Genomic DNA, 27,988 nt, shown 5'->3' with positions numbered 1-27,988 from the left:
TCTTAAGCAGCAGAGCCTTTATTATAACACAAACCAGGGCAATAGGATTCGTGACCGGTGAGCTGGAAAATTCCATCTTAATAATCCTGCGGGATACAAAAGATCCCTGAAAAAGTAGTCTATCTTTTTAAGTCATCAGAAGAGTCCTCCTCTGTGCCAAAAATGGGTCAGGTTCATGGCCTAACTCATGGGAGAGAAAGAAAAGAGAATGGAATGAGTGCTGAGGATACTAAAAAACCTCTCTGGTGAATGAAAGAAAATCAGTTACTTCTGGATTGTGATGAGGTAGGAGGATGATTTACTGTGGCCACCTGTCAAGGGGTAAAGGTGAAATGCTTTTTGCAAGAGAACTGGCAGTCACTGAAGTCTGGCAAGAGACATGGGCAGGTTGAAAAATGCTATGCAGTTCCCACATACCTGGGATGTATGCAGCTATTTCATGTATGACATTCAATTTAGGCAGAGAGCATGGGATCTCCTCCCGTGTTATACTGAAGAAGAAACAATATTGCCTCCACATCTATGGTATTTTCCTCGCGTAAATACTCTGGGAACCAGTGAGAGGGCTGAAGGCTTTCTCACATTCATTGCACTCAAAAGGCACTTAATTCAGTGGGAACACTCTTTTATTTAAAGAAGCTAGAGCTCTAGCCAAAGAATATTCCCCATTTGTCACACTCATAAGGCCTTGATCCGGAGTGAACTCTCTGGCCTTGAAGGAGCGCAATGACTGAGCAAGAGACTTTCCCAAATTTTCTTCACTTCTAAGGCCTTATTCCAGTATGAACGCTCTGATGGCGACGGACGGAAGAACTGTGGCGAAATAATTTTCCACAATCAATGCATTCGTATGGCCTTTCTCCAGTGTGAACTCTCAAGTGGTTAATAAGGGTGGAGTTTAAAGAAAAGGATTTCTTACATTCACTGCACTCATAAGGCCTTTCTCCGGTGTGAACTCTCCTGTGTTTAGTGAGATTAGATATATAAGGAAAGGACTTCCCACATTCGTTGCATTTATAAGGCTTTGCTCCAGAGTGAACTCTCCTGTGGTTAGTGAGACTGGACTTTTCAGCGAAGGCTCTCCCACATTCAGTACACTCATAAGGCCTTTCTCTAGTGTCAAGTGTCTGATGCTGCAGGGGTGAAGAGCTTTGGTGAAACGATTTTTCACAGTCACTCCACACATGAAGCTTTTGTCCGGTATGAAATCTCTCGTGAATATGGAGTGTAGTGTTTTGGTGAAATAATTTCCCATAGTTGCTGTACTCATCAGGCCTTTCTCTGGCACAAATATCCTTGTGTTTGTAATCTATTCTGTGTTCAGTGAGGCAGGAGTTGTTCTTAAATAATTTCCTATATTCCTCACACTCATAAGGCCTTTCTCCACTGTGAACTCTCTGGTCTCTGTATACATGTACACAAGTGCTCTGCTTCGAAGGTGCCGCCTCCTCTTCCCCTCCATGCCAACAACCTAGAAGCAAGGATATGTCGGTGAGGTACGTGTTGACTTTGTTGAGTATGCAGCCAACCCACAAGAGTATCCGACAAACCAAAAAAACTAGTCTCTGAAATTATTTACACATACAGGGAGTTAAGTTCAGGTTGAGGTTGTGGATGCTTAGATTATTACAGATGTAGGAGGCCTCATGATGTCAAGGGCATGACTAAATGAGGCAACAGACAGAGTAAAGGCAGGGTCTATAACTCCTTTGTTTGCAAACAACTTGCCTGTGGAACGTTATTTGCTGATGACATGTGAGTACTATACAGACTATATCCAGGCCCCCCCACCGCCACCCCGCCGCTCCACAACATGACTAGAGCACAACATCCTTTGGTCAGGGACTGTTAAGAATGGGTATATAGAGGCCGGGCACGGTGGCTCACGCCTGTAATCCCGGCACTTTGGGAGGCCAAGGCAGATGGATTACCTGAGGTCAGGAATTTGAGACAAGCCTGGCTAACACAGTAAAACCCCGTCTTTAAAAAAAAGAGAAAAAAAAAAAGAATGGGTATATACTTCATAGGGGCTGGGGGTGGTGGCTCACACCTGTAGTCCCAGCACTTTGGGAGGCTGAGGCAGATGGGTCTCCTGAAATCAGAAGTCTGAGACCAGCCTCACCAACATGCCAACATGGTAAAACCCCTAATAAAAATACCAAAAAAATTAGCTGAGTATGGTGGTGGTCACCTGTAATCCTAGCTACTCGGGTAAGTGAAGCAGGAGAATCATTTGAACCCAGGAGGTGGAGGTTGCAGTGAATGAAGATTGCACCATTTCACTCCAGCCTGGGCAAAAAGAGTGAAACTCCGTCTCAAAGAAAAGAAAAACAATGGGTATATACTCCATAATACAAAACACATGAGCCAATATTGAAGACCATAGCAGACAGAGCAGTAAGAAAAGTAAGTGAGATGTGAGTCCAGAAAAACCGAAATTAGTCCTGCACTGGATGTAGCAGCAGAATAACAACGTGTAGGATTAATAAATTGGCAAACTCTCAAGAATGGGGACGCAAAGACAGAAATAATGTGGGGCTACTTCTACTGGCACTGAAAGACTAGACGAGTAGAAGAGGTCTGCGGCCTGCTTTGAACAGAGGCCTGACGGTATACCCTCACTCACATACTATTCTTCAGAACCAAGCTGTCCCAAGTCCTTGCTAAGGCGGGAGTCATTTATATCTTAGGGACAACCAGGGGCTCTTCATTTCACCACCAAGATGAGCAGCTAAATGGAACCGGGAAAATATAAGTACTAAGGGAAAAATAGGACAGATGAATACCCAGTACTGGCTCAGAACAACTCTGCATTTGATATTCCACAGTAAAGGAAACCAAATATTACAAAAATAATTCCTTCCTCTTTATTTTTAGAGATGAGGTCTTGCTATGTTGCCCAGGCTGGCCTCAAACTCCTGGGCTCTGAGTAGCCTCTGAATAGCTGGGATGACAGGTGAGTGTCGCTGTGCCTGGTGAAATACTACAAAAAGAATTTTGAAGTAGGGTGTTGCAAGAATAGGTTGTGGTTCATGTACATAATGACTGTATCAGTGACAGGAATCTGTGGCATGAACAAATGTGAGCTACTCGAAGGAAACGGAACTTGAGACCAACAGGAGCCTTGGAGCTGCACAATCACCCAGACAGGCCGAGGACAACCAAGGTGGGATGCATTAGGGTGACGTTAAGACTCCTGACTCTGACCCCTTCCCTGGGAGCCAGCAATAAAGCAGGTTGGGGTCGCCGAAGAAAAGGAGAGGGCAGTACATACACCTCAGTCCAACCAACAACAGAACCTCTCCAGACAACTGTAGAACGAAGCTGTGCCCATGGTCCTGATGTGAGAAAGATATTCTTACCAAGAGGCATAAAGGAGAGGGGCAGAGAACAACTCAGGTCACAGGTGAATACGAATTCCTTACCCAGGGAGGATATAAGTGTCATGGTCTCCAGCATCACGTCACCGTACAGGCATCTCTGAGCATCATTAAGAAGATTCCATTCCTCCAGGGAAAACTTCACAGCCACATCTTCAAAGGTCACACAGCTCTGTTATGATGGGGATACAGGAAACCACAAATGGCCCCCATGCTGAAGACCCACAACTCACTTCCCCAACATATCTACCTTTGCCCATCTTCTACCTCTCAGGTTCTCCAACTCAGAGGAGAAACTTTGTCACTAGTGCCACTGTGTCCTCATGGGACCATTGATCATATCACATAGCCATCAGCAACAAAAGGCAGGTGAAGGATCAGGTATCTATGCTGTGGTCCTGAAATAAAGAGTTCCAGCCCCTCCTTTCTGACAATTCCCCTGATGTAACAAAGGTCAAGTGAATCCCGATGCAGTGCCCGAGTCCTTTCACACATAATCCTTATTTATGTACACATCCTTCACATCTTTGGACATCACAAACACATGCCTATTGCCGCCACCACCTAACTGTCCCACACCATAGCCCTCTCTCTGGCCTTGCCAGAAGTTGAAGTATTTTAATCCCCCTTCCTTCTACTGGTGAGGGTAGGAGTCTCACCCTAGGGTTGTGGTGATGGCCAAACACACAACACCTGACACTGAACACAAGTCATCAAGGAAGTTCATTAATCATCAAATATGCTCACAATTTGAGAGAACAGGGGACCACTCACCAGAGAGCCACATGGGGGTTGCACTATGTATAAGAGAGAGCAACCAGGGGGACTGTGGTCTGCAGCGATCTTTGCTGAGTAAGTAGGGTGTGCCTCTGATTCCCTTGAAAGAATGCAACTGGCTTGTTTTTACTTTTTATCTTTGAGACAGGGTCTCACTTTGTCACCCCTGCTGGAGCATAGTGGCACATTCACGGCTCACTGAAGCCTCAACTTCCCGGGTTCCAGCAATCTTCCCACCCCAGCCTCCCAGGTATCTAGGACCACAGGGGTGTGACACCAAACCCAGCTGCGACTGGCTTGTTTGAATAACTCTGTTGTAGAAATGAAAGTGCTACAAATATTTGCTTTAAGCGATAGGAAAAAAATAAATTAAAAAAAAAAAGAAAGTGCTACAAATAAATAATAAGCAGGAACTCTGCCTAGTTGTCTTGATTAAAAGAGTAGTTAAGCTAGGACACATTATCCAGAAGAGCAGAGTGGGAAGGGGAATTTGCACTCAGGCCGTGTGAGGTAGTCCTGGCACCACCGGACGTGAAGGCAGCACACGATACCGGCCTTAAACTTAGGGCTCACACCATAATGTGGCGACATCATCCACGGTAGTCTTGGTTGATTAAAAAGGAATCCAAAATTATCACAGAATCCCAGTGTTTCTCAATAGCGGTGGTAGTCCCACGGCATTCTAGAAAGCCCTCCATGCATAAATCCACAGACAAAAAGAACCACCGGTGTTTTCAGACATTCATGCTGCTATTCCACTTCTATGCTGCATTTGCTCTCCTCAGAAACTATGACCTTTTTTTTTTTTGAGACAGGTTCACTCGTGTTGTCCAGGTTGGAGTGTAATGGTGCAATCTCAGCTCACTGCAATCTCTGCTTCCCAGATTCAAGTGATTCTCCTGTCTCAGCCTCCCGAGTAGCTGGTATTACAGAGGCACCCCACACCATGCCCACTAATATTTTTGTAGTTTTAGTAGAGATGGGGTTTTACCATGTTGGCCATGCTGATCTCGAACTCCCGACCTCAGGTGATCCACCTGCCTCGGCCTCCCAAAGTGCTGAGATTACAGGGGTGAACCACTGCGCCCAGCAACTATGACTTCCTTCTGTCCACATAACCCCGTTCAAAGCCCAGACCCACTGGTTGTCAATCTCGGGCCTAGTGACTCTCAAAAGGCCACCATATTTGCCTCCACATCCGCCAGACGGAAACACCCCAGGACACACCAAAGTCATCTCAGAATCTTGGTGAGGCCACAAAGTGGCAAAGAAACTCAAGCTCTAGCCGAGCATCATCTTCCCTCAGCGGCTCCTATGTTTCTGCACGCATCTCAAGTCTATTCACTCCTTGGAAGCCTATGGCACTTGCCAAACGAGGCTGTCAGATATATCCTCCCTTCATGGCCATTTACCTATCTCACCTGTGTTTCTAAAGTCCAATACCATCACCAGATACACAAGCAGGTAACCCAACCCCCACTTCCTGTCCCCCTATTGGTGTCATCAGCATAATCTAAAGGTTGTGCCTCCCAAATGTGAGCCACGACTCACTCACCTCTGTCCACACAGTATTTACCATATATTGGCTACCTCCAATACAACCCCTCCCCAGATATTTGCATCTATGTGTCCAGCTGTCTATTTGGTAGCTCCAATAAATAGTATTTAATACATTTCAGAATCTTAACATGGCTGTGATATTGTGAAATACATATTTGGTCATCTCCTTTCCTGGCATAGAATTCCTAAAATTCATGATACTTTCAAATTTATAAGTGACTTTGAATGGTAATGAGTTGACTGATGGTTGGCAACCCCTAGATAGGATGGGGACTGGTCAGGGAAAAGACTACGTTGGGATTTGAGGTCTGGAAAGTTTAGCTCCACACCCCAATCTCCATAAAGGGGTGAGGGGGCTAATGGTTAAGCTGATGAGCATTGGCCAATTATTTAATCAATCATGCCTATGTAATAAAGCCTCCATAAAACCCCATAAAGACTGGGGAGCTTTTAAATAGTCAAACACATGGAAGTTCCTGGATGGTGGTGTGCCTGGAGATCATAAAAGCTCTGGGTTCCTTCCCCTTAAGCATCTCTTCATCTGTAAACTTTTTTTTTTTTTTTTTTTTTTGAGACAGAGTTTCGCTGTTGTTACCCAGGCTGGAGTGCAATGGCGTGATCTCGGCTCACCGCAACCCCCGCCTCCTGGGTTCAAGCAATTCTGCCTCAGCCTCCCGAGTAGCTGGGACTACAGGCACGCACCCCCATGCCCAGCTAATTTGTGTATTTTTAGTAGAGACGGGGTTTCACCATGTTGACCAGGATGGTCTCGATTATCTTGACCTCGTGATCCACCCCCCTCGGCCTCCCAAAGTGCTGGGATTATGGGCGTGAGCCGCCATGCCTGGCCTCATCTGTAACCTTTGTAATAAATATTATTTAAAATAAACTGGAAAATTGAAGTGTCTCCATAAGTTTTGTGACTGGCTCTAGCAGTTTAATGGAAGCCAAGAAAGGTGTCATGGGAACCTGATTTATAGCAAGTCAGTCAGGTAAAGAAAAAACATTCTGGGGCTTGTGATGGGTATCAAAATGGGTTAGGGGACAGTCTCATGGGACTGAGACTTCACCCTGTGGGATCTGATGTCCAGTGGAGAACTACTTGATGTAGGAAGAAAACCATCCACACATACCTACTCACAGAAGTACTCAGTATTGATTGTCGTGGGGGAGAGCAGAGCACAAGAAACTTGTTTTTTTTTTTTTTCACTCAGAATAGCCAAAACAAACCACGTGACAGCCTTGGTGAATGTTACACCTGATATCAACTTGCTAATCTCAGTTGATGCAGCTTCCATTGCTACAGTGCTAAGACCAAAAATCCAGGGGTGTTTTCTGAATTCTCTCAAGCTCTCTGTTCACATTAAAAAATTGAGTCACCCCTTTAAAAAAACACGAATTCAGAACTAGCCACATTGCCTAAGCCACAACTCTAGACCATTAATCCTCACCTGGTACAGGGCAGTAGCTGCCACTTTGATCTTCCACCTCCCTCAACCCCACAGTGTGTTGTCCACTCTGTAACCAGACAAAGCCCATTAAGAACTTGGTAACAGCCGGGTGCAATGGCTCACGCCTATAATCCCAGCACTTTGGGAGGCCAAGGCGGGTGGATCACAAGGTCAAGAGATCGAGAGCATCCTGGTCAATGAGGTGAAACCCCGTCTCTACTAAAAATACAAAAATTAGCTGGGCATGGTCGTGCACGTCTGTAGTCCCAGCTACTCGGGAGGCTGAGGCAGGAGAATCGCTTGAACCCAGAAGGCGGAGGTTGCGGTGAGCTGAGATCTTGCCATTGCACTCCAGTCTGGGTAAAAACAGTGAAACTCCATCTCAAGAAAAAGAAAAGAAATTGGTAACACTGGCCAGGCGTGGTGGCTTACACCTGTTATCCCAACACTTTGGGAAGCCAAGGTAGGCAAATCACGAGGTCAAGAGATAGAGATCATCCTGACCAACATGGTGAAACCCCGTCTCTACTAAAAATACAAAAATTAGCCGAGTGTGGTCCCCGCTACTCAGAAGGCTGAGGCAGGAGAATTACTTGAACCCGGGAGGCGGGGGTTGCAGTAAGCTGAAATCACACCACTGCACTCCAGCCTGGGGTACAGAGTGAGACTCCATCTCACACAAAAAAAGAAAACAAAAGGAATTGAAAACATCACCTCACCCCCTCCAGTTTCACTTCTTTTTTTTTTTTAATTTGAGATAGAATCTCGCTCTGTTTCCCAGGCTGCAGTGCAATGGCACCATCTTGGCTCACTGCAACCTCCACTTCCCTGGTTCAAGTGATTCTTCGACCACAGCCTCCCCAATAACTGGGATTACAGGCACTCACCATCATGCTGGGCTAATTCTTGTATTTTCAGTAGAGACGGGGTTTCATCATGACCTGGCCAGGCTGGTCTTAAACTCCTGACCTCAGGTAATCTGCCTGCCTCAGTTGCCCAAAGTGCTGGGATTACAGGCGTGAGCCACCACTTAGAAGTGAAACTAAGCATTTGCACATCCCAGGATCAGCTCCTGGGCTAACCCTCCACACATGTCTTACAGCAGTTGACAGACGTGACAACAATACCCCTATAACCTACGTCATTGACCTAGGTTTGGGGTTTGAGGTTTTTCCAAGTTCCCCAGATCAGACAACTAAAGAAATGGCACTTAGTCCTAGAAAGTGCAGTGGTTCATGCCTGTCAGCCCAGCACTTTGGGAGGCCGAGGCAGGAGGGCTGCTCGAGCCCACGAGTTTGAGACCAGCCTCGGGAACATGGCAAAACCCCCTTCTCTACTAAAAATACAAAAATTCGCCAGTTACTTGGGAGACTGAGATGGGAGGCTCACCTGAGCCTGGGAAGGTCGAGGCTACATTATGATTAAATCAGTGCACTCCAGCCGGGGTGTCAGAGTGAGACCCTGTTGCCAAAGAAGAAAAACACACCTCTTCTCTAAGCTGCTTATTTAAAATCTATAAAATAAAATAAAATAACACCAAGATCTAGACATGTGGGTGAGGATGGGGACCAGTGAGGGACTAGAGCATCCCCTACTTCCTTCTGCGGGTTTCCTTTTTTTTTTTTTTAGAGACGGAGTTTCGCTCTTGTTACCCAGGCTGGAGTGCAATGGCACAATCTCGGCTCACCGCAACCTCCGCCTCCTGGGTTAAGGCAATTATCCTGCCTCAGCCTCCTGAGTAGCTGGGAGTACAGGCGCACACCACCGTGCCCAGCTAATTTTTTGTATTTTTAGTAGAGACGGGGTTTCACCATGTTGACCAGGACGGTCTCGATCTCTTGACCTCGTGATCCACCCGCCTCGGCCTCCCAAAGTGCTGGGATGACAGGCGTGAGCCACCGCCTTCTGTGGGTTTCTTAAGTGCTTCCATAGCCATGAATTGTGCCCAGAATCAGGGCTTTAATAAATGTGTCCCTCCTGGGATTTGATAGATTCAGGATTCTCTGTAAGCCTTTTTTGGCCCTGGAGCCAGATGACATCAGGCTGAGTCTCTAATCTTGTGGCCCAGTGCGCAACGTCACCTTTGACCAGCTATGTAAGCTTGAGCAGTTTCCACCTCTCAGTGCTTCAATGTCCTCATCACCGCCTTCTACTCTGTTCTCCCTCTGAACATCTTTCGGGAATCTTAACCCTAACACACAGGACCTCCTTTGATCAAAAGTGTCCATGCCTTCTAGCGGCCTCACGGTCCAAGTTCAACCCTCACCCTGGTACTGGAGAAATAACTCCGCCTCGGCCAGGCGCGGTGGCTCATGCCTGTAATCCCAGGGCTTTGGGAGGCCGAGGCGGGAGGCTTACCTGAAGTCAGGAGTTCGAGACCAGCCTGGCTAACATTGCGAAACCCCGTCTCTACTAAAAATACGTACAAAAAAAATCAGCAGGGCATGGTGGCGCGTGCCTGTAATCCCAGCTACTCAGGAGACTGAGGCAGGAGAATCACTTGAACCCGGGAACCGGCGGTTGCAGTGAGCCAAGATGGCGCCAATGCAATCCAGCCTCGGAGACAGAGCGAGACTCTGCCTCAAAAACAAACAAACAAAAAACTCCGCAATAAAGAAATAAATAAGAAAAAAGAACTGCGCTTCACACTTTGTTCCCAGTACGCACAAGACGTTCCCGAATTCCGAATCCTCCTGGTTCAGTCCACGCCTCCAGGGCTGTGCCCGCGCGGGACCCCAGGCCAGGCTCGCGCTCACCGCCGCATCGACTTGGAGTCGGAAACAGGGATCCCACCCGCCGGCGCCTCTCTGTCCCTGACAGAGGCCTGGACAGCAGAGACGCGAGGAGGCGCCCCTCACAAGCAGGGGCCTCAAGGTCCGAGTGGGCAGGGTGGATGCGGCCCAGAGGTCGCAGCGCTCACCTGAGCGGGTGCCGCCATGATTCTGTGGGCGGGCCGGGAGGCGAGATCGGCGGGGTTCCTGTCCTTGTCCTGTCCCGAGTCGCGACAGACGGCGAGGCCGAGCGTCAGCTCCGCCTGTGTGCAATAGGCACAACCACTCCTCTCGAGCTCATCCAGACCCAGCATTAGCTGCAAGGACCCGACAGGCCAAAACAGCCGCCACGGCTAGGACGCCGGAAGTCCCGGCTTGGTGTTACGTACCCCGGCTACGGCGCGCTTCTTTGAAGCTTCATTGGCTTAGCCACGCTTCCCTTCCACAGACAGGATTCTGGGTAATGTAGTTCCCGAAGACGCGCAGCGCTTAAGGTCGCCCGCAACCCAACTTTCGGCAGAAAGGGCCAAGCTCCACAGCCAGGAGCGCTAGGAAATGCCGACTCCACGTCCAGATGCAGAGGAGGGGTATCCTGTCTTAGAAAAGGCCATACTTCGCTGGGCGCGGTGACTTACGCCTGTAATCCCAGCATTTTGGGAGGCCAAATCACGAGGTCCAGAGATTGAGACCATCCTGGCCAACACGGTGAAATTCCGTGTCTACTAAAAATACAAAAATTACCAGGGCGTGGTGGCGCGCGCCTGTAATCCCAGCTACTCAAGAAGCTGAGGCGAAAGAATCGCTTGAACCCCGGAGGCGGAGGTTGCAGTGAGCCGATACGGTCCCACTGCGCTGCCTGAAATTAGGGACCCTAAGAGCCTACTTGGTGCTCTACCCTACTGGGGCCAAACTGGTATCTAAGCTGTAAGGCAAAGTCTTTTTTCTTTATTCTGGAAGCCGCTTCCAAGATCGCGCAGCCAGCGGGGGGCGGGGGGCGGCGGCCGGTTGTCTTCTTTACTCTTCCCTATTTCTCAAGCAGGAGGAGCCACTCCTGAAAGCCAGCAGAGCTGGGAACGTGCTGGGTCACACTCGAAGCCAGCATGTCTGAGTCTCACCAATGGCACATGGTGAGTACTACCTGTGCGCTACTGCTGATTATTCAGGGCCCAATGATTCTTTAGTCAGCAGGTGATGAATCCTGCCAGGACTGAATCCTAAAGTGAGTTCTCTTCCAGCCCAGGGTATTTGTAGAAATGCCGTTGAGAGCTAGGGCCTAGAATAGGGGCCTTAGCATGGTGTCCTACCCTACTGTAGCTGAGCTGGTGTCAAGTTCCAAGACAAAGTCTTTTGTATCCTTCCCTCTCCTCTCTTTGACTGGAGGGAAGGAGTCTCTCCTGGAAATGTGAGCTGTGCTCCCTGAGGTTGGGAGAGGGGTACACATGTTCACCTATCATGTGAGTTGCGCACTACACACCAAGGAATTAACACAAGAGAAATGAAACTTTATTTATATGAAGAACTGCATTCAAATGTACTTAACAAGCAGTTTTATTTCTAACAGACAAAAACAAGAAGAAATAATATATCCATAAGCAGTATATACAGTGATTTTTATAGCATGTCATATTCTAAGATAAAAAGAATGAACTACTTATATATCATGATTGATGAATGTCAAAATATATATCCTGCTATGTGAAATAATAAAAAATAAAGAAAAAAGAACATGAAAATAAATAGGACTCAGGAGAGTGCTCAGGTATGAAAAGATGAAACATGTTAGTCATATAAAATTCCAGAAAACTGACACTAATCTATTGTTAAGCAAATATTATAATTCAGTGATTGTTTGGAGGATGGAGAGGCCAGAAAGACAGTATTTTTTGTTTTTAAGAAACAGGGTCTTACTATGGGACCCAAGCTAGTCTCAAACGCCTTACCTCAAGCAATACTCCCACCTTGGACTCCCAAAGTGTTGGGATACATGAGTCACTATGCCCAGTCTTATTACAGTTTTAAAAACTTAATTTGAAAGAACTTTCTGGATTTAACAGTATTCAATTTTGACTCTGCTAACTCTCATCACACTCTAAGGGGGCAACTAGACTGTGACAGCAAATACTTATGAACCAGGAAGACCATTTCCACCTGACTAAATTGGAATGCTGGCTGTTTGCCAAGGACGTATCACTAGACTAAGAGGTTTCCCTTCTCTTTATCCTCTTCCTCCTAGTAATTCAGGGATAGCTTTTTGGTAAGCAGCCCAGATAGGCTATAGAAATCCACAAAACCTTTAGATTTACTCTGACAATGACCTGAGCTACACTAGATTCCTAATTACAGAGGTTCTGAAAATTTCTGTACCTGCTTGTCCGTCACAGACATAGTAACTGAATCACTGGGGGTGCCTTTTTTAAAAAAAAGTACATTCCACTATTCTGTCACAGTCTGCTTGACTACCTAGAAATGCTAATTCTATAAAAAAACTTTTGTGGGTGGGCATGGTGGCTCACACCTATAATCCTAGTGCTTTCGAGGGCATATGCTAGAGGATTGCTTGAGGCCAGGAGTTCAACATCAGTCAGTGTAAAATAGCAAAACTCTATCTCTACAAAAAATTCTTAAATTACCTGGGCTAATCTCAGGTACTCGGGAGGCTGAGGCAGGAGGATCACTTGAGCCCAGGAGTTTGAGGCCGCAGTGAGGTATGACCATGCCAGTGCATTCCAGCCTGAGTTTCAGAGTGACAGCATGTCCCTAAAAAATAAAAATTAAAAGATTATGACTTCTTCCTCCAGGTATAATGCAGGACACTATCCTACAGAGTTCTGGACTTAGGACACATGAATGCACTGCAGGACTGGAGAACTGATTTCTTTCACTAGTACTGAGCACAATGCTATTCCCTGTAAACTAGAGAAGAATTTTGTTCTGTTCTCAGAAGCACTACAGTGTGTCACAAAAATGAAAACACAAATTATTGCACTATTTGGTCTAAAAATAAAGACCACAAAGCCCTGAAGTCTTTCTTTGGAGGCCTTAGACAGCCATCCAAACAAATGCAGAGCTATATTCTGCCTTCATACTGTCCCCTCAGAGTCACAAAAGCTAGTCAACCCTTCATGGGACCAGAACCATGTCGTATCCAAACCACACAAAGCAATGAATAAACAATTCACACAATACAGTGAATACAATTCCCAACACTGAAGCTTAAATAAGAACTTCATCACAGCAGAAACTGGAACAATGAGAGGCAGGTTGTGCTTGGGTTGCTGAGTTAGAAGCTGAAAAATCCATCTTAAGAATCGTGAGAATCACAAGATTCCTAGGAAAGTCAATCTATCTTCTCAGGTAATCAGAAAAATTATTTAGTCCAAGCTTGTCCAACCTGCAGCTTATGGGCCGAGTGTATCTCAGGACAGCTTTGAATGCAGCCCAACACAAATTTGTAAACTTTCTTAAAACATTATGACGGTATTTTGCAATTTTTTAAAAGCTCATCAGCTATCATTACTGTTAGTGTGTTTTACATGTGGCACAAGGCAATTATTCTTCCAATGTGGACCAGGGAAACCAAAAGATTGGACACTTCTGCTCTAGGCCAAAACCGAAGCAAGTCCATGGCCCAACTCCTCATAGAGAAATGAGAAAGGCAGCCGGGCGCAATGGCTCTTGCCTGTAATCCCAGCACTTTGGGAGGCCTAGGCAGGTGGATCACAAGATCAAGAGTTTGAGCAAAAAAATTAGCTGGGCATGGTGGCACATACCTGTAATCCCAGCTACTCAGGAAGCTGAGGCAGGGGGAATTGCTTGAACCAGGGAGGTGGAGGTTGCAGTGAGCTGAGATCACACCACACTGCACTCCAACCTGGGTGACAGAGTGAGACTCCATCTCAAAAAAACAAAATAATTAAAAAATAAAAAGAGAAATTAGAAAGGAACGAGTGCAGAAGCTACTCAAAAATCCCACTGCTGAATGGGAGACAGTTGAACTTTGTTTCTGGAATATGACGGAGTGCATGAGTGAGACACTCTGGGTACCAGCAAAGTGGTAGAGGTAAAACGGCTTTTGCCAGAAACCTAACTGAAATAAATCTGGCAAGGGACATACGCAAAATGAGAAATGCAATACAGCTCCCATATACCTGGAATTCATGCAGCTACTGGACGTATGACATTCAGTATAGGTTGATGGTGTCCTCATAAGTGCTCTCTCCCAGAGTTACACTTGACAAGAAGTAATATTCCTGTCCATCTATGGTGTTTTTCTTCTGTCAACATTCTGGTATCCAATGAAAGAAGAGTGAAGCCTTCATCAAACTCTCTGCACTCAAAAGGCACTTCCACAACAGGAGCTTGTCTATGCATAATAAAGCTAGACGTTTAGATAAAGAATGTGCCACATTTGTCATACCATAAACCCTTGATCCAGTGTGAACTCTGATCTTGAAGTCATACAGGTTTGACTAATCAATTTTCCAAATTTACTTCACTGAGAAGGGCTTTCTCTAGTGTCAACTCGCTGGGTAGAGCTTCTGGTAAATGTCTTTCCACATTTGCTACACTGTTAAGCCTTTCTCTAGTATGAACTCTCCTGTGTTTAATGAGACCACAGTTTTCCCACAAAGGATTTTCTATTCGAAGTTCTCATAAGGCCTTGTCCAGTGTGAACTCTTATGAACATGGTGTGCAGAGCTGTAGGAAAATGATTTCTCACATTTATATGGCCTTTCTCCATTGTGAATGCTCTGTGAATAGTAATGCAGCTCTTCTGGCTAATTTCACAAATTCCTTACAGTCATATGGCCTTTCTCAACTGTGAACTCTTGTGTTCAGTGAGGGGGTACTTCTTAAGTAATTTCCCATAACCGTAAGGTCTTTATCCAGTGTGACTCCTTTGCTATTTTCTGAGGTAAAACTTCTATGTACTGGATTTCATACATTCTCTACACTCAAAAGGCCTTTATCCACTGTGATCTTGCTATTGTTGAATAAGGCCAACTTTTTGACTAGATTTTGCACATTCTCCACACTCGTAAGCTCTTTCCAGTGTGATCTCACTGATGTTGAATGAGGGTACCCTTTTTACCAGATTTGCCAGATTTTCAACATTCATGATGTCTTTCTCCTGTGTGAACTCGTTGATGTTTAATGAGGTTTCCCTTTTGACGAAAACACTTCCCACATTCTCCACATTCATGTGGCCTTTCTCCCGAGTGAATTTGCTGATGTCGAATGAGGCTGCCCTTTTGATGAAAACATTTCCCACATTCTCCACATTCATGTGGCCTTTCTCCAGTGTGAATCTGCTGATGTTGAATGAGACTGCCCTTTTGATGGAAACATTTCCCACATTCTCTACACTCATATGGCCTTTCCCCAGTGTGAACTCTCTGGTGTTCAGTGAGGTGTGACTTGTACCTAAATGACTTCCTACATTCTTTACACTCATAGGGTCTTTCTCCAGTGTGAACTCTCTGATGCTCCTTTAGATGGGAGTTGCTCCTAAATAATTTCCCACATGCCATACATTCATAAGGCCTCTCTCCAGTATGAACTCGCTGATGTTGAATGAGGTTGCACTTGTGATTAAAAGATTTCCCACATTCTCCACACTGATAAGGTCTTTCTCCAGTGTGAACTCGCTGGTGGTGAACAAGGCTGCGCTTATGGCTAAAAGATTTCCCACATTCATCACATTCATAAGGTCTTTCTCCAGTGTGAACTCGCTGATGGTCAATAAGACTGTGCTTATGACTAAAAGATTTATCACATTCTCTACACTCATAAGGTCTTTCTCCAGTGTGAACTCTCTGGTGTTCAGTGAGATGGGCCTTATACCAAAATGATTCATCACACTGTCCACACTGATAAGGTTTTTTTCCAGTGTGAACTCCCTGATGATTATTGAAACTATTACTTTTGCTAACGAATTTCCCAGAATCACTGCACACATAAGGTCCTTCTCTAGGGAGAAGTCTCTGGTGAAGGGCAAGTGAGTATTTGTTGCTGAAGGGTATTGTGGACTCTCCACAAATGTAATGAGTGTTTCCACCCTGAAAGGGTGTCCCATGCTTAGTTTCAATATTTGACTTCCCTGAAGTGTGAATGTCCTCTTGTTGGAATAATCTCAAGCTGGACAAAAAGTCTTTCCCAACCTCATGAAAGATAAATGGCTCATGTAACACATGGAATTTACAGTTCTTTACAAATGATGTTTTCTTGGCATTGCTTCTGTATGATTCCTCTCCAATGTGCTGCTTCTGATCTTGATAATGGTTTGCACTGTCATCTAATTTTTTTTCGCATGCCCCAAAACTATTCAATTTCTGATTGTGTTGTGTTCCCTGGTGTAAGGTACCTCCCAGGAGAGGGCCACACACTCCCCAGGGGTGGGCCTTCTTTGTACATACTCCTCTCCAATGTGACCTGAGGGGAGACTGCTGTTGTATAGAAAGGGTCTGCTTAGAAGGTGTCTCATCTTTTGCTCCATACCAACAACCTAAAAGAAAGAAAATGCTGGTAAAATGCAAGCTTCTGAAGGGAAGTACCTGCAAGTATTTCCATGGACTAATATTTCTGTTTGTAAGATACACTTGTTAGTGACAAGTTTATCTAACAAACAGAGGTATCACTCCATGGAAATAATTACAGGAACCAAATGTTGCCTTTAGGTTGAAGGGAAGGCTTCTTCATATTACTGGGTTAGAATGGTTACAAAATGCAGGGGGCCACATGATGTGAAGGAACCAACAATACATGCACTACAGGGAGTAGAGGCAGGGTCTACAATTCCTTCCTATGCAAACATCTAAAGGACTTTTATAAAGCATGTGGGTGCTATATACAAGGATACGTTTAGGCCAAAGAAAATCTGAGTATAAGAAAGCAGCTGTTGGTCAGGTATGGCTTAGCAATGTGTACACACTTCCTAATACTAAACTGATATGCCAGTATTGGAGTCCACTGCAGATGGAAATGTGAGGAAAATGGGTGACAGGTGGGATCCAGAGATGTGAAGATTAGCCCTGAGCTGGCGTCAGAGTAGAAGTGACAGGGTATAGAATGGTGAAGTCTGAACCTCTCAAGAATGGGGAAGACAGAAAGAGCATATGGCTAGTCATGTTGCCAGGTAAGTACTAGTGAGATAGGATAGCTTCTGGTATGACTTCCCAATCCCTGCTGTATGTCTTCCTCACTCTGAGCCCACCATGCTGAGCCTAGATTTAACTGCAACTTCTGAAATACTGAGGACTCTGAATCCCACTGCAAAGATATAAATGGAATCTACATGGGAAATGATGATGTAAAGAATAACAGAGGCTGGGCGCAGTGGCTCACACCTGTAATCCCAGCACTTTGGGAAGCTGAGGCAGGCAGATCACAAGGTCAGAAGTTTGAGACCAGCCTGGCCAACATGGTGAAACAGCGTCTCTACTAAAAATACAAAAAAATTAGCCGGGTGTGCTGGCAGGTACCTATAATCCCAGCTACTGGGGAGGCTGAGGCAGAAGAATCACTTGAACCCAGGAGGTAGAGTTTGCAGCAAGCCAAGATCTTGTCTCTATTGTACTCCAATCTGGGTGACAGAGTGAGACTCCGTCTCAAAAAATAAAATAAAAATAAAAAAAAGACAAGAAGAACAGCCAAACAGCCAACAATAGTTCAGAAAAAATCAGCACCTGATAGCCCATAGGAAAGGAAACTACATATTACAAAGTAAATTTTTGGCCAGGTGCAGTGGCTCACACCTATACCAGCACTTTGGGAGGTCAAACTGACAGGACTGCTTGAGCCTAGGAGTTCCAAACCAATCTGAGTAACATAATGAGACACCATCTTGACAAAACAAACAAAAATTAGTTGGGCAGGGTGACATGCTCCTGTAGTCCCAGCTACTTAGGAGTCAGATGGATGGATTACTTGAGCCCAGAAGGTTGAGAATGCAGTGAGCCATGAATGCGTCACTAGACTACAGTCTGGAAGACAGTGAAACTGTCAAAATAAAGATCAGGGCACAGCAGTTCATGCTTGTAATCCTGGCACTTTGGAAGCATGAGGTGGGAGGATCAGGTGAGGTCAGGAGGTGGAGACCAGCCTGGGCAATACCGTCAGACCTCATCTCTATTCAAAATAAAAATAAAGGCCGGGTGCGGTGGCTCACGCCTGTAATCCCAGCACTTTGGGAAGCCAAGGCAGGTGGATCATGAGGTCAAGAGATCGAGACCATCCTGGTCAACATGGTGAAGCGTGCCTGTAATCCCAGCTACTCGGGAGGCTGAGGCAGGAGAATTGCCTGAACCCAGGAGGCGGAGGTTGCGGTGAGCCGAGATCGCGCCATTGCACTCCAGCCTGGGTAACAAGAGCGAAACTCCGTCTCAAAAAATAACAAAAATTAGTAAGATGTGGTGGCAGAGGCCTCTATTCCCAGTTACTCCAGAGGCTGAGGAAGGAGGATTGCTTAAGCCTGGGAGATGGAGGCTATAGTGAGCTATGATTGCACCACTGCACTCTAGCCTGGGTGACGTTAACTGAAAGCAAAACAGAATAAAACAAAACAAACAAGATAATTTAAAGAAGGGTCTTGCAAGAACAGCCTATGGTACATGTAAGTATTGAGAAGATCAGTGACAGGAGGTATTCCTGGCACAGGCAGTCATAAATAAACACCTCGAGCAAGGCAGCAGAACCTGAGCATACCAGAGTCTTGGAGCTGCAAAAATTACCCAACAGGCAGAGGGCAAGCAAGATGGGATGCATTATGGTGCCTGTAAAGCTCCTTCTCTGGGAACTTCCAGCAAAGCAGCTGTTGGGCTGCTGAAGGAGAAGAGAGGGCAGTACACACACCTGAGTCCTACCTTCCACAGAACCCACCCAGGGAACTCATAGAGGAACCTGCGCCCAGGTTCCTGAAGTGAGGAAAATAGTCTTGCCATGGGGAAAAAAAAAATGGGGAAGGGCAGACACTAGCTGAGGTCACAGAAGAGTATGAGGGCCTTACCTAGAGAAGATATAAGTGCCAGGTTCTCCAGCATCACGTCATGATAAAGGCATCTCTGAGCCTCAGTAAGGATACTCCATTCCTCCTGGGAAAACTTCACAGCCACATCTTCAAAGGTCACAGTGCCCTGCCATGATGATGACACATGAAACCACAAATACCCCATATGCTCATCCACTTATCCACCCGTGCCTTTCCTCCTCCCAAGGTTCTCAACTACAAGGAGAAACGAGGCCCGCTGGTGTCACTGTCTTCTCATGGGCTCACTGGGCATGGTGTACAGGTACATCAGCAACAAGAAGTGGGTGAACCAATAGGTTTCTGTGTTTTGGTACTGAAATAAAGCAGTCCATACCTCCTGATAGCCATAGCCCTGCTAGAGACAAAGTAATATAAATCCCAATACAGCACCCTGGGTCCATCAGACACACTCCCTCTCTAAATACACATCATTCATTCCCTTTTTTTTCTTTGAGATAAAGTTTCATTCCCATTGCCCAGGCTGGAGTGGAATGACATGATCTCAGCTCACTGCAACCTCTGTCTCCTGGACTCAAATAATTCTCTAGCCTCAGCTTCCCGAACAGCTGGGAATACAGGTGTGTGCCACCATGCCTGGCTATACTTTTTTGTATTTTTGGTTAAGACAAGGTTTTGCCACGCTGCCCAGGTTGGTCTCAAAATCCTGAGCTTGAGTGATTTGCCCACCTCAGCCTCCCAGAGTGCTGGGATTACAGGCCTAAGCCACCGTGCTAAGCCAAAATATACATCATTCTTTAGATTGCACAGACATATGCCCATGGCCACTCCCACCAAACTGCCTCTCACATTTGCCTCTCTGCCTACCCACAAGTATGTTTATATCCTCTTCTTCCTTCTACCAGTAAGAGCGGGATTTTTACCTTACAGTTATATTAATGACCAAACACATGACATCAAACACTAGACTGATGCTACAAATATGTTTAAAAATCAAATATACTCAAAGTCTGGCAGAGGACACCCCTCAACATAGAGGACCACATGGAAGGTGCACGATGGATAAGAGTGCATAACCAGAAACTATGGAATGCAAGCTTTTAAAATGTAGAGGGCATGATGACCCTCGAGTCCCTTGAGAGGATGCAACCGGCTTGTTTGAATAACACTGTGGGTAAGCATAAAATTGAAACTCACTACCAAGTATAATAAGCAGGAATTCTGCCTGGTCTCCCTAATGAAAGGATTATTAGGCATGCCGATAATTATACAGAAGAGCCTAGTGGGAAGGGAACTGGCTCTCAGGCCACTTGAGGTCATACCAGTATCACTGGATATCAAAGTGGCACATCATACTGGTCCTCCATCTTTGCCTCTATACCACAATACGGCTGACAGCACCAAATAGGCTTCACATATTCAAACAGGATCCAATAATAACACAAAATGACCATGGTTCCCATTAGCAGTGGTAGTCCCTAATAATTCTATGAATGTCTCCTTGCATGACTCCACAGCCACGCAAAAAACATGTAACTTCAGACAGCCATGGTCTTATTCCGCTTCTGTGCTGCACTGCACTTCTTTAGCAACATGGAGCATCTTACATTCACCTAACACCACTGACATTTAAAGACCAGTCCTGAGGCCAGGCGCGGTGGCTCACGCCTGTAATCCCAGCACTTTGGGAGGCCGAGGAGGGTGGATCACGAGGTCAAGAGATCAAGACCATCCTGGTCAACATGGTGAAACCCCGTCTCTACTAAAAATACAAAAACTTAGCTGGGCATGGTGGCGCGCGCCTGTAATCCCAGCTACTCAGGAGGCTGAGGCAGGAGAATTGCCTGAGCCCAGGAGGTGGAGGTTGCAGTGAGCCGAGATCGCGCCATTGCACTCCAGCCTGGGTAACAAGAGCGAAACTCCATCTCAAAAAAAAAAAAAAAGACCAGTCCTGGACAGGGGCAGTACCATTTTGGGAGGTGGCTCCTAGCATGCTGGGAGGCCGAGGCGAGTCGATTGTGAGCAAGGTCAGGAGTTTGGCCAATATGGTAAAACCCCATCTCTATTTAAAAAAAAAAAATTAGCCTGGCATGTGCGCGCGCCTGTATCTCAGCTGCCAGGAGGCTGAGGCAGGAGAATCACTTGAACCTGGGAGGCAGAGGTTTCAGTGAGCCAAGATTGTGTCACTGCGCTCCAGCCTGGGCAACAGGGCAAGACTCTGTCAAAAAATAAAAAAATAAAAAAAAGACCAGTCCTGTTTTTAATACATTCAAGGCCCAAGACTTACTGACGATTACAAATGACCATATGTCTCCCTGAGCATATTCAGAAGGCCTAACAAAATTCCCCACGAACTACTAAAGTCATCACAAATCTTGATTGCACAGAGTGATGAATAAGCATCACTGTGGCCTAAGTGTCATCTTCCCTCAATTTGACTTCTGCGTGTATCTATTTCACGTCTATTCTCTCCTTGAAAGTCTATGTCCCCTGGCAAACTACGCTGTCAGGTATACTTTACCATCATGGTCACTTCCCTACCTCTCCAGTGTTTAGGAAGCCCAGTAACATTACCTAGGGACCCAAGCATCATTCAACCACTGCTTTCTGGTCCCCTAAGACATTTACTACCGGAATCTGAAGTGTGCTCTCCTTAATGTGACCCATGACGCACACACCATAGCACACATTAGCTACCATATATTACATGTCTCCAGTATCAGTCCCTTCCCAGCTACCCCAACCTGTATGTCCAATTACATATTTGACGCCGACTTACCCGTCTCCGACTCTTCACATGGCCAAAAGTCACCTTGATATCTCATAATATTCTAATTCTGTCTACTACCAACACGCTCATCTCAGTTGATGCAGCTTCCATAGCTACAGCTGCTAAGACCAAAAACCCTGGGTTCCTGATTGCTCTCTTCATGCCCTTACTTTGCATATTAGGAAATCTAGATGCTTGAATCCAGCCACATCTCCTCAGCTATAAATCCAGTCTGTTAACCTCCACTTGGATTCTATAACAAGAACCTCAACTCTCATCTTACTTCCTCCTCCCTCAGCCCCACAGTCTGTTCTGCACTGTAGAGCCAGAGAAGATTACAGCCAGATGAAACTGCGGCAACACCACCTCCGCCCTCTGGTCAGTTTCACCTCTAAGCATTTCACATCCTGGTACCAACTCCTGGGTTAACCTCCCAAGTTTTTTTTTTTTTTTTTTGAGACGGAGTTTCGCTCCTTACCCAGGCTGGAGTGCAATGGCGCCATCTCGGCTCACCACAACCTCCGTCTCCTGGGTTCAGGCAATTCTCCTGCCTCAGCCTCCTAAGTAGCTGGGATTACAGGCACGCGCCACCGTGCCCACCTAATTTTTTGTATTTTTGGTAGAGACGGGGTTTCACCATGTTGACCAGGATGGTCTCGATCTCTTGACCTCGTGATCCACCCGCCTCAACCTCCCAAAGTGCTGGGATGATAGGCGTGAGCCACCGCACCCGGCCAACCTCCCAAGTATGTTTATACTGTTTGACAGAAATGGGAATAACCTCCATATATCCTGTGTCACAGATTTAGGATCCTGGGTTTAAAGTTTCTCCAGGGCTCCCAGATCCAAAAACTAAAAGGAAATGGTACCTAAGAGTCCCAGGACACCCCATCTGCCCAAAGAGCATATGGATGGGAGTCAGGGCCAGTGAGGGAAGTGCTTCTGCAGCCAGGAGTGCCCGAGAGGAGAGGCACAAGCTACAGGAATGTGTCTCTGATGGGATCTGATAAGCTCAGGCCTCCCTGAACCCCTTCCTGGCCCTGTAACCAGGGAAACGCGGGCTGGTTGTCTCAACTGAACGCCTCAATGCAAAATGTCATCTCTTAGCATCTATGTGATTCTACAAGAATTTAACCTCTCAGGGCCCGAAAGGCATCCCCTCTGTTCTTTCACTGGTTGGACTTTGGGAGACCTTTAGGGCCCGGTCTTTGATGTTGACCTTCCTTTGCTGGAAGCTGTCCATGGCTTCTAACGTTCTCAGGGTGAATGCACAGTCCCCGGCCTCCTCTCCCAGGAGGAGCTCTGCCTCACGCTCTGCTCCCGAAAGGTGCCTGTGGACCCTGGGTTCCGATCCTCCCGGCTCAGTTCATCTCCAGACCTTTGCCCACACTGGTCCCTGTGCCTGTCGCTCTCCTCACCGCATCCCGCCAGGTTCAGGCTGTAGAGCCTTGAGCAAGCGCCGCCTGCCAGATGCTTTTGGACTTAGGTAAAGATGAGGTGACTTGAGGGCACGGAAGACGCCACAGTTACCTGAGCCGGGAGCCTCCGCGCGGCCGCCGCCATCAGACTGGGTGGGGAAAGCGGGGTCGGGAGGAGGTGGCGAGCAGGGCAGGTACTCGGGCACCGTGGTCCAGATCCCGACGTTGGTGCTGGTCACGCCTAGAGCCTTCGAGGAACTGCAGAGCAGCCGTTGTGCCGTCGGGACAACGTCTCCTCTCCACCTTCTGGGTTCACTCACGTCTGCCCGATCCAGCGCTCCGAGGTCTGTCACCGGAAAACACACCTAACACCAATCAAAATGGCCGCTAGTAGAGGACGCCGGAAGTCCCGCCTTTAAATTACGCGCGCTCGCGGAAACACCTTTATTCTGAGCCTTCATTGGCTCCGACAAGCTGTCATGCGATGTAGAGATTTCTGGGTTATGTAGTTTCCTAAGGTTCCAAGGCGGTAAAGAAGGAGCTTCTGCAGGAAAGGTCCAGCTCCACCTCGGTGATCTGTCCTTAAGTACGGGTCCTTCTACGGTAGAGGATAGTCTTAACGAGCCTTAGAACCCGTACTGACATTTTTTGGAAATTAATGTCTATAACTGATCACTCAAGTATTTGGAAAAACTATTTTAGATTCTGGGGAACTCAGCTCTCCGACGCTAAAATTATTTAGGATGCCCCAAAGGCTAAAAAACCCAAACTATCACACCGTTTGGAAGAGTCCTTCAGTCGCAAAATCCCTGTACTGTTAGCAGAGGCTGATAAATATTATTGTGAGCTCTAAGGCATTAGAGTCAGTTTCTCAGTCTGTCAGGGACAAGAGAGAACTAATCCAGATGGGACAAGACAAGGAAGATAGAGGAGAGATGTTGTGCTCCCGAAAGTAGGAATACATGGTGAATCTCTCTCTGTGATTTCCAAAGAAAACAACTCTCTTGGCCATAAAATCAGTTATAGTGTGCAGTTCCTCGAGCAATACTTTTTTCCTCTTAGTATTCCTTGCTTGAGATTCTAACTTATATTCAATTAATCTGGGAATGTTTTATCAGTCTTACAGGAAGACCAATGAGATAAATGTTATTTTGTAGTGATAGATGGCTGCGGTTTTACTTTTTCTTTTTTTTTTAAAGACGGGGTTTCACCATGTTGGTCGGGCTGGTCTTGAACTCCTGACCTCAGGTGATCTGCCCGCCTTGGCCTCCAAAGTGCTTGGATTACAGGCAAGACCCACACGCCCAGTCTTTTTTTCTGTTTTTTGTTGTTGTTGTTGTTGTTGTTGTTGTTTTGGTTTTTGTTTTGTTTTTGGTTTTTTTTTTTGAGACGGAGTTTCGCTGTTGTTACCCAGGCTGGAGTGCAATGGCGCGATCTTGGCTCACGGCAACCTCGGCCTTCTGGATTCAAGCAATTCTCCTGCCTTAGCCTCCCTAGTAGCTGGGATTACAGGCACGCACCACCATGCCCAGATAATTTTTGTATTTTTAGTAGAGACAGGGTTTCACCTTGTTGACCCGATGGTGTTTTTTTTGTTGTTGTTTTTTTTAAGACGGGGTTTCACCGTGTTGGTCAGGCTGGTCTTAAACTCCCGACCTCAGGTGATCTGCCCGCCTTGGCCTCCAAAGTGCTTGGATTACAGGCGTGAGCCACTACGCCCGACCTTTTTTTTTTTTTTTTGAGACGGACTCTCACTCTGTCACTGAGGCTGGAGTGCAGTGTCACGATCTCAGCTCACTGCAACCTCTGCCTCCCGGGTTCAAGCGATTCTTCTGCCTCAGCCTCCTGAGTAGCTGGGATTACAGGCACGCGCCAACATGCCCAGCTAATTTTTCTATTTTTAGTAGACACAAGTTTCACCATCTTGGCCAGGCTGGTCTCAAACTCCTGATCTCCTGATCCGTCCGACTTGGCCTCCCAAAGTGCTGGGATTACAGCCGTGAGCCACCGCACCCAGCCATGGCTGCAGTTTTCAAAGGTGGAGCACGTATGTAGAAGATGCTCTCCATCTATTGATATTGGGTGTGTCTTAAATCCAGGAGTTCATGTTATTGCTGAGAAGTGGCTATTCTTTATTTCTGTTTCCAATGCAGGGAGTGCTTTGCATAAGCAGTTAATGTTATGTTAGGAATACAGTTGAAAAATGTAAATTCCAAAACCCTATTAAGAATTATTATGGCTGGGCCCAGTGGCTCAAACCTGTAATCCGAGCATTTTGGGAGGCAAAGGTGGGTGGATCGCGAGGTCAATAGATTGAGACCATCCTGGTCAACATGGTGAAACCCCGTCTCTACTAAAAATTCAAAAAATTAGCTGGGCATGTTGGCGCGTGCCTGTAATCCCAGCTACTCAGGAGGCTGAGGCAGGAGAATTGCCTGAACCCAGGAGGCGGAGGTTGCGGTGAGCCGAGATCGCACCATTGCACTCCAGCCTGGGTAACAAGAGCGAAACTCCGTCTCAAAAAAAAAAAAAAAAAGGAAAAAAAAGAATTATTATGTTGGCCATGTGCAGTGGCTCAGGCTACCTAATCCTAGCACTTTGGGAGGTCAAGGTGGGAGGATTGCTTGAGGCCAGAAGTTTGAGACCAGCCTGGCCAACATGGTGAAACCCCATCTCTACTAAAAATACAAAAATTAGCTGGGCATGGTAATGGGTGCCTGTAATCCCAGCTACTCGGGAGGCTGAGGCAGGAGCGTCACTTGAACCCTGGAAGTGGAGGTTGCAATGAGATAAGATACTGCCCCGTACTCCAGCCTGGAAGACGAGTGAGACTCGTCTCAAAAAAAAAAAAAAAAAAAAAAAATTATGTACAAAAATGTATATGTAATAATAAAAATTTTTTAAAAAGGCCCGCCGGCCCGCCCCCGACACGGTGGCTCATACCTGTAATTCCGGCATTTTGAGAGGCCGAGGCGGGTGGATCATTTGAGGTCAGAGGTTTGAGACCAGCCTGACCAAAATGGTGAAACCCTGTGTCTATTAAAACTACAGGCCAGGCGCGGTGACTCACGACTGTAATCCCAGCACTTTGGGAGGCCGAGGCGGGTGGATCACAAGGTCAAGAGATCGAGACCTTCCTGGTCAACATGGTGAAACCCCATCTCTACTAAAAATACAAAAATTAGCCGGGCATGGTGGCGCGTGCCTGTAATCCCAGCTACTCGGGAGGCTGAGGCAGGAGAATTGCGTGAACCCAGGAGGCGGAGGTTGCGGTGAGCCGAGATCGCGCCATTGCACTCCAGCCTGGGTAACAAGAGTGAAACTCCGTCTCAAAAAAAAAAAGAGTTCTTCAGAACATGTGGTGGGGGCTGAGGCCACTGAGGGAATGGAACATCTTCCACTTACCCGTATTGGTTCCATAAGCCCTTCTGCAGCCAGAGGAACCTGTGCGAAGGGGCAGGCCTTATGAGAATGTGTTCACAGCGGGGTTCAACGAACTCATGCCTACCCGTCTCTTTGCCTAACCCTGGAACCAGGTGACCTCCAGCTAGATGCCCACCTACCGTGCCTCAGTGCTCGCTGTCTCTTCTCACCAGCTGTGTGATCTTGAACAAAGATTGAAAGTCTCAGTGCTTCCGTGCCCTCAGCACTCCTAAACAGCCCTTGGAAAACCTAAAATCCTAAAATAGACTGTGCCTTCTTTTTTTTTTTTTTTTTTTTTTTTGAGACGGAGTTTCGCTCTTGTTACCCAGGCTGGAGTGCAATGGCGCGGTCTCGGCTCACCGCAACCTCCGCCTCCTGGGTTCAGGCAATTCTCCTGCCTCAGCCTCCTGAGTAGCTGGGATTACAGGCACGCGCCACCATGCCCAGCTAATTTTTGCATTTTAGTAGAGACGGGGTTTCACCATGTTGACCAGGATGGTCTCGATCTCTTGACCTCGTGATCCACCCTCCTCGGCCTCCCAAAGTGCTGGGATTACAGGCTTGAGCCACCGCGCCCGGCCCTGTGCCTCCCTTTTGTTCAAAAGTCTCCGTGTCCTCTAGAATCCTCACATCAAAGGTACAGCCATTACTCTGCGATTCCAGGCTTCACTTTGCCTCACCCAGGTCCTCACGGAACAAAGAGGGGCCCAGGTTCCCCCGTCCTCCCGGCTCGGTCCTGCCTCCGAGCCTTTGCACCTGCGGGTCCCTGTGCTTCTCATGCTCTGCCCTCCCCACCAAACCGGAAGTGCCAAACAGGGGCCCCAGCACCATCGCCTCGCTGATCCCACCTCTGGGGCCTGGACTGCGGGGACGCGGGCAGGCGTCTCTCACTCCGGACTTTTGGACTTGGGTGGGGAGGGCGGGGGAGGCCCGGAGGCTGCAGGATTCACCTGAGCCTGGGCCCTTCGCGCGGCCGCCGCCGCCGCCGCCATCGGTCTCCGGGCACAAGGGAGATGCGGGTTTGGCGGTCACTAAGGGCGGCGCCGAGCCTCAGCCCGCCACCGGGCAGCGGAGACAACGCTCCTTCTCCGGGCCGGTCTCCAGGGTTCCGCCGCAGCGCTCAGGAATTGCAGACGGAGTGAATGAACCCGAGCGAGGCCATTCTGCCCGCCGCAAAGAGGACGCCGAAAGTCCCGCCTCCGCAGTTAGGCCTGCGCAGGAAACGCCGCCGGCGCAGGGCATTCTGGGAAATGTAGTACAAAGGAGGGTCTCAGTGTACGGGCCCCACAGAAAGCATTTCTCCTGCCTGTATTATTCCATCCAATTCACTGAGCAACACTTTTATCCACTTATCATCCTTTACTTAGTATCATGACATATATATAAAGACTTGGCCGGGCGCGATGGCTCACGCCTGTAATCCCAGCACTTTCGGAGGCCGAGGCAGGTGGATCA

At 47.1% G+C, this 27,988-nt stretch overlaps 2 protein-coding genes and 1 long non-coding RNA gene across 8 annotated transcripts; 1 reads left to right on the top strand and 2 right to left on the bottom strand.

Annotated features, from left to right (window-relative positions):
• Nucleotides 1–10,311, bottom strand: LOC144576440 (uncharacterized). 2 transcript variants are annotated; one of them, XM_008988794.5, is made up of 3 exons: nucleotides 10,089–10,311; nucleotides 3,426–3,552; nucleotides 1–1,471 (listed from the first exon to the last, which is right to left on the bottom strand). In XM_008988794.5, exons 1-3 carry the CDS (start codon nucleotides 10,251–10,253, stop codon nucleotides 765–767), a joined length of 999 nt encoding a protein of 332 aa, XP_008987042.2. In that variant the 5' UTR covers nucleotides 10,254–10,311; the 3' UTR covers nucleotides 1–764. The 2 variants fall into 2 exon arrangements, with proteins under 2 accessions (XP_008987042.2, XP_078217134.1); XM_078361008.1 differs by lacking the exon at nucleotides 10,089–10,311 and adding an exon at nucleotides 9,836–10,050.
• On the top strand, nucleotides 9,869–12,872 carry LOC118150085 (uncharacterized). The gene is made up of 3 exons (XR_004737926.3): nucleotides 9,869–10,042; nucleotides 10,979–11,066; nucleotides 12,738–12,872. It is a non-coding gene; the product is annotated as an uncharacterized LOC118150085 (long non-coding RNA).
• On the bottom strand, nucleotides 11,421–27,728 carry ZNF776 (zinc finger protein 776). 5 transcript variants are annotated; one of them, XR_004737921.3, is made up of 4 exons: nucleotides 27,484–27,728; nucleotides 18,944–19,070; nucleotides 14,088–16,444; nucleotides 11,421–12,696 (listed from the first exon to the last, which is right to left on the bottom strand). XR_004737921.3 is itself a non-coding variant. In XM_035283933.3 (3 exons), the coding sequence occupies exons 1-3, from the start codon at nucleotides 27,523–27,525 to the stop codon at nucleotides 15,048–15,050; spliced, it is 1,566 nt and encodes a 521-aa protein (XP_035139824.3). In that variant the 5' UTR covers nucleotides 27,526–27,728; the 3' UTR covers nucleotides 11,421–15,047. The 5 variants fall into 5 exon arrangements, 2 of the variants coding, with proteins under 2 accessions (XP_035139824.3, XP_035139825.3); XR_013531158.1 differs by lacking the exon at nucleotides 27,484–27,728 and adding an exon at nucleotides 22,912–23,473; XR_004737922.3 differs by lacking the exon at nucleotides 27,484–27,728 and adding an exon at nucleotides 23,223–23,473.
• Between the last annotated feature and the right edge of the window lie 260 nt (nucleotides 27,729–27,988).

Source organism: Callithrix jacchus, chromosome 22, assembly GCF_049354715.1.
Source record: "Callithrix jacchus isolate 240 chromosome 22, calJac240_pri, whole genome shotgun sequence".
In the NCBI taxonomy this organism is placed as follows: domain Eukaryota; kingdom Metazoa; phylum Chordata; class Mammalia; order Primates; family Cebidae; genus Callithrix; species Callithrix jacchus.
Note: the sequence above shows the minus strand (reverse complement) of the source record. Positions and strands in the feature narration are given on the sequence as shown.

Coding starts and splice junctions, on each gene's coding strand:
- LOC144576440 (XM_008988794.5), bottom strand. CDS start 10,253: ATGCTGGGTCTGGATGAGCTCGAGAGGAGTGGTTGTGCCTATTGCACA. Junction 3,553..10,088: donor TCATGGCGGCACCCGCTCAG/GTGAGCGCTGCG, acceptor CCATCATAACAG/AGCTGTGTGACCTTTGAAGA. Junction 1,472..3,425: donor GACACTTATATCCTCCCTGG/GTAAGGAATTCG, acceptor CCTTGCTTCTAG/GTTGTTGGCATGGAGGGGAA.
- ZNF776 (XM_035283933.3), bottom strand. CDS start 27,525: ATGGCGGCGGCGGCGGCGGCCGCGCGAAGGGCCCAGGCTCAG. Junction 19,071..27,483: donor CGCGAAGGGCCCAGGCTCAG/GTGAATCCTGCA, acceptor TCATCATGGCAG/GGCACTGTGACCTTTGAAGA. Junction 16,445..18,943: donor GGCACTTATATCTTCTCTAG/GTAAGGCCCTCA, acceptor TCTTTCTTTTAG/GTTGTTGGTATGGAGCAAAA.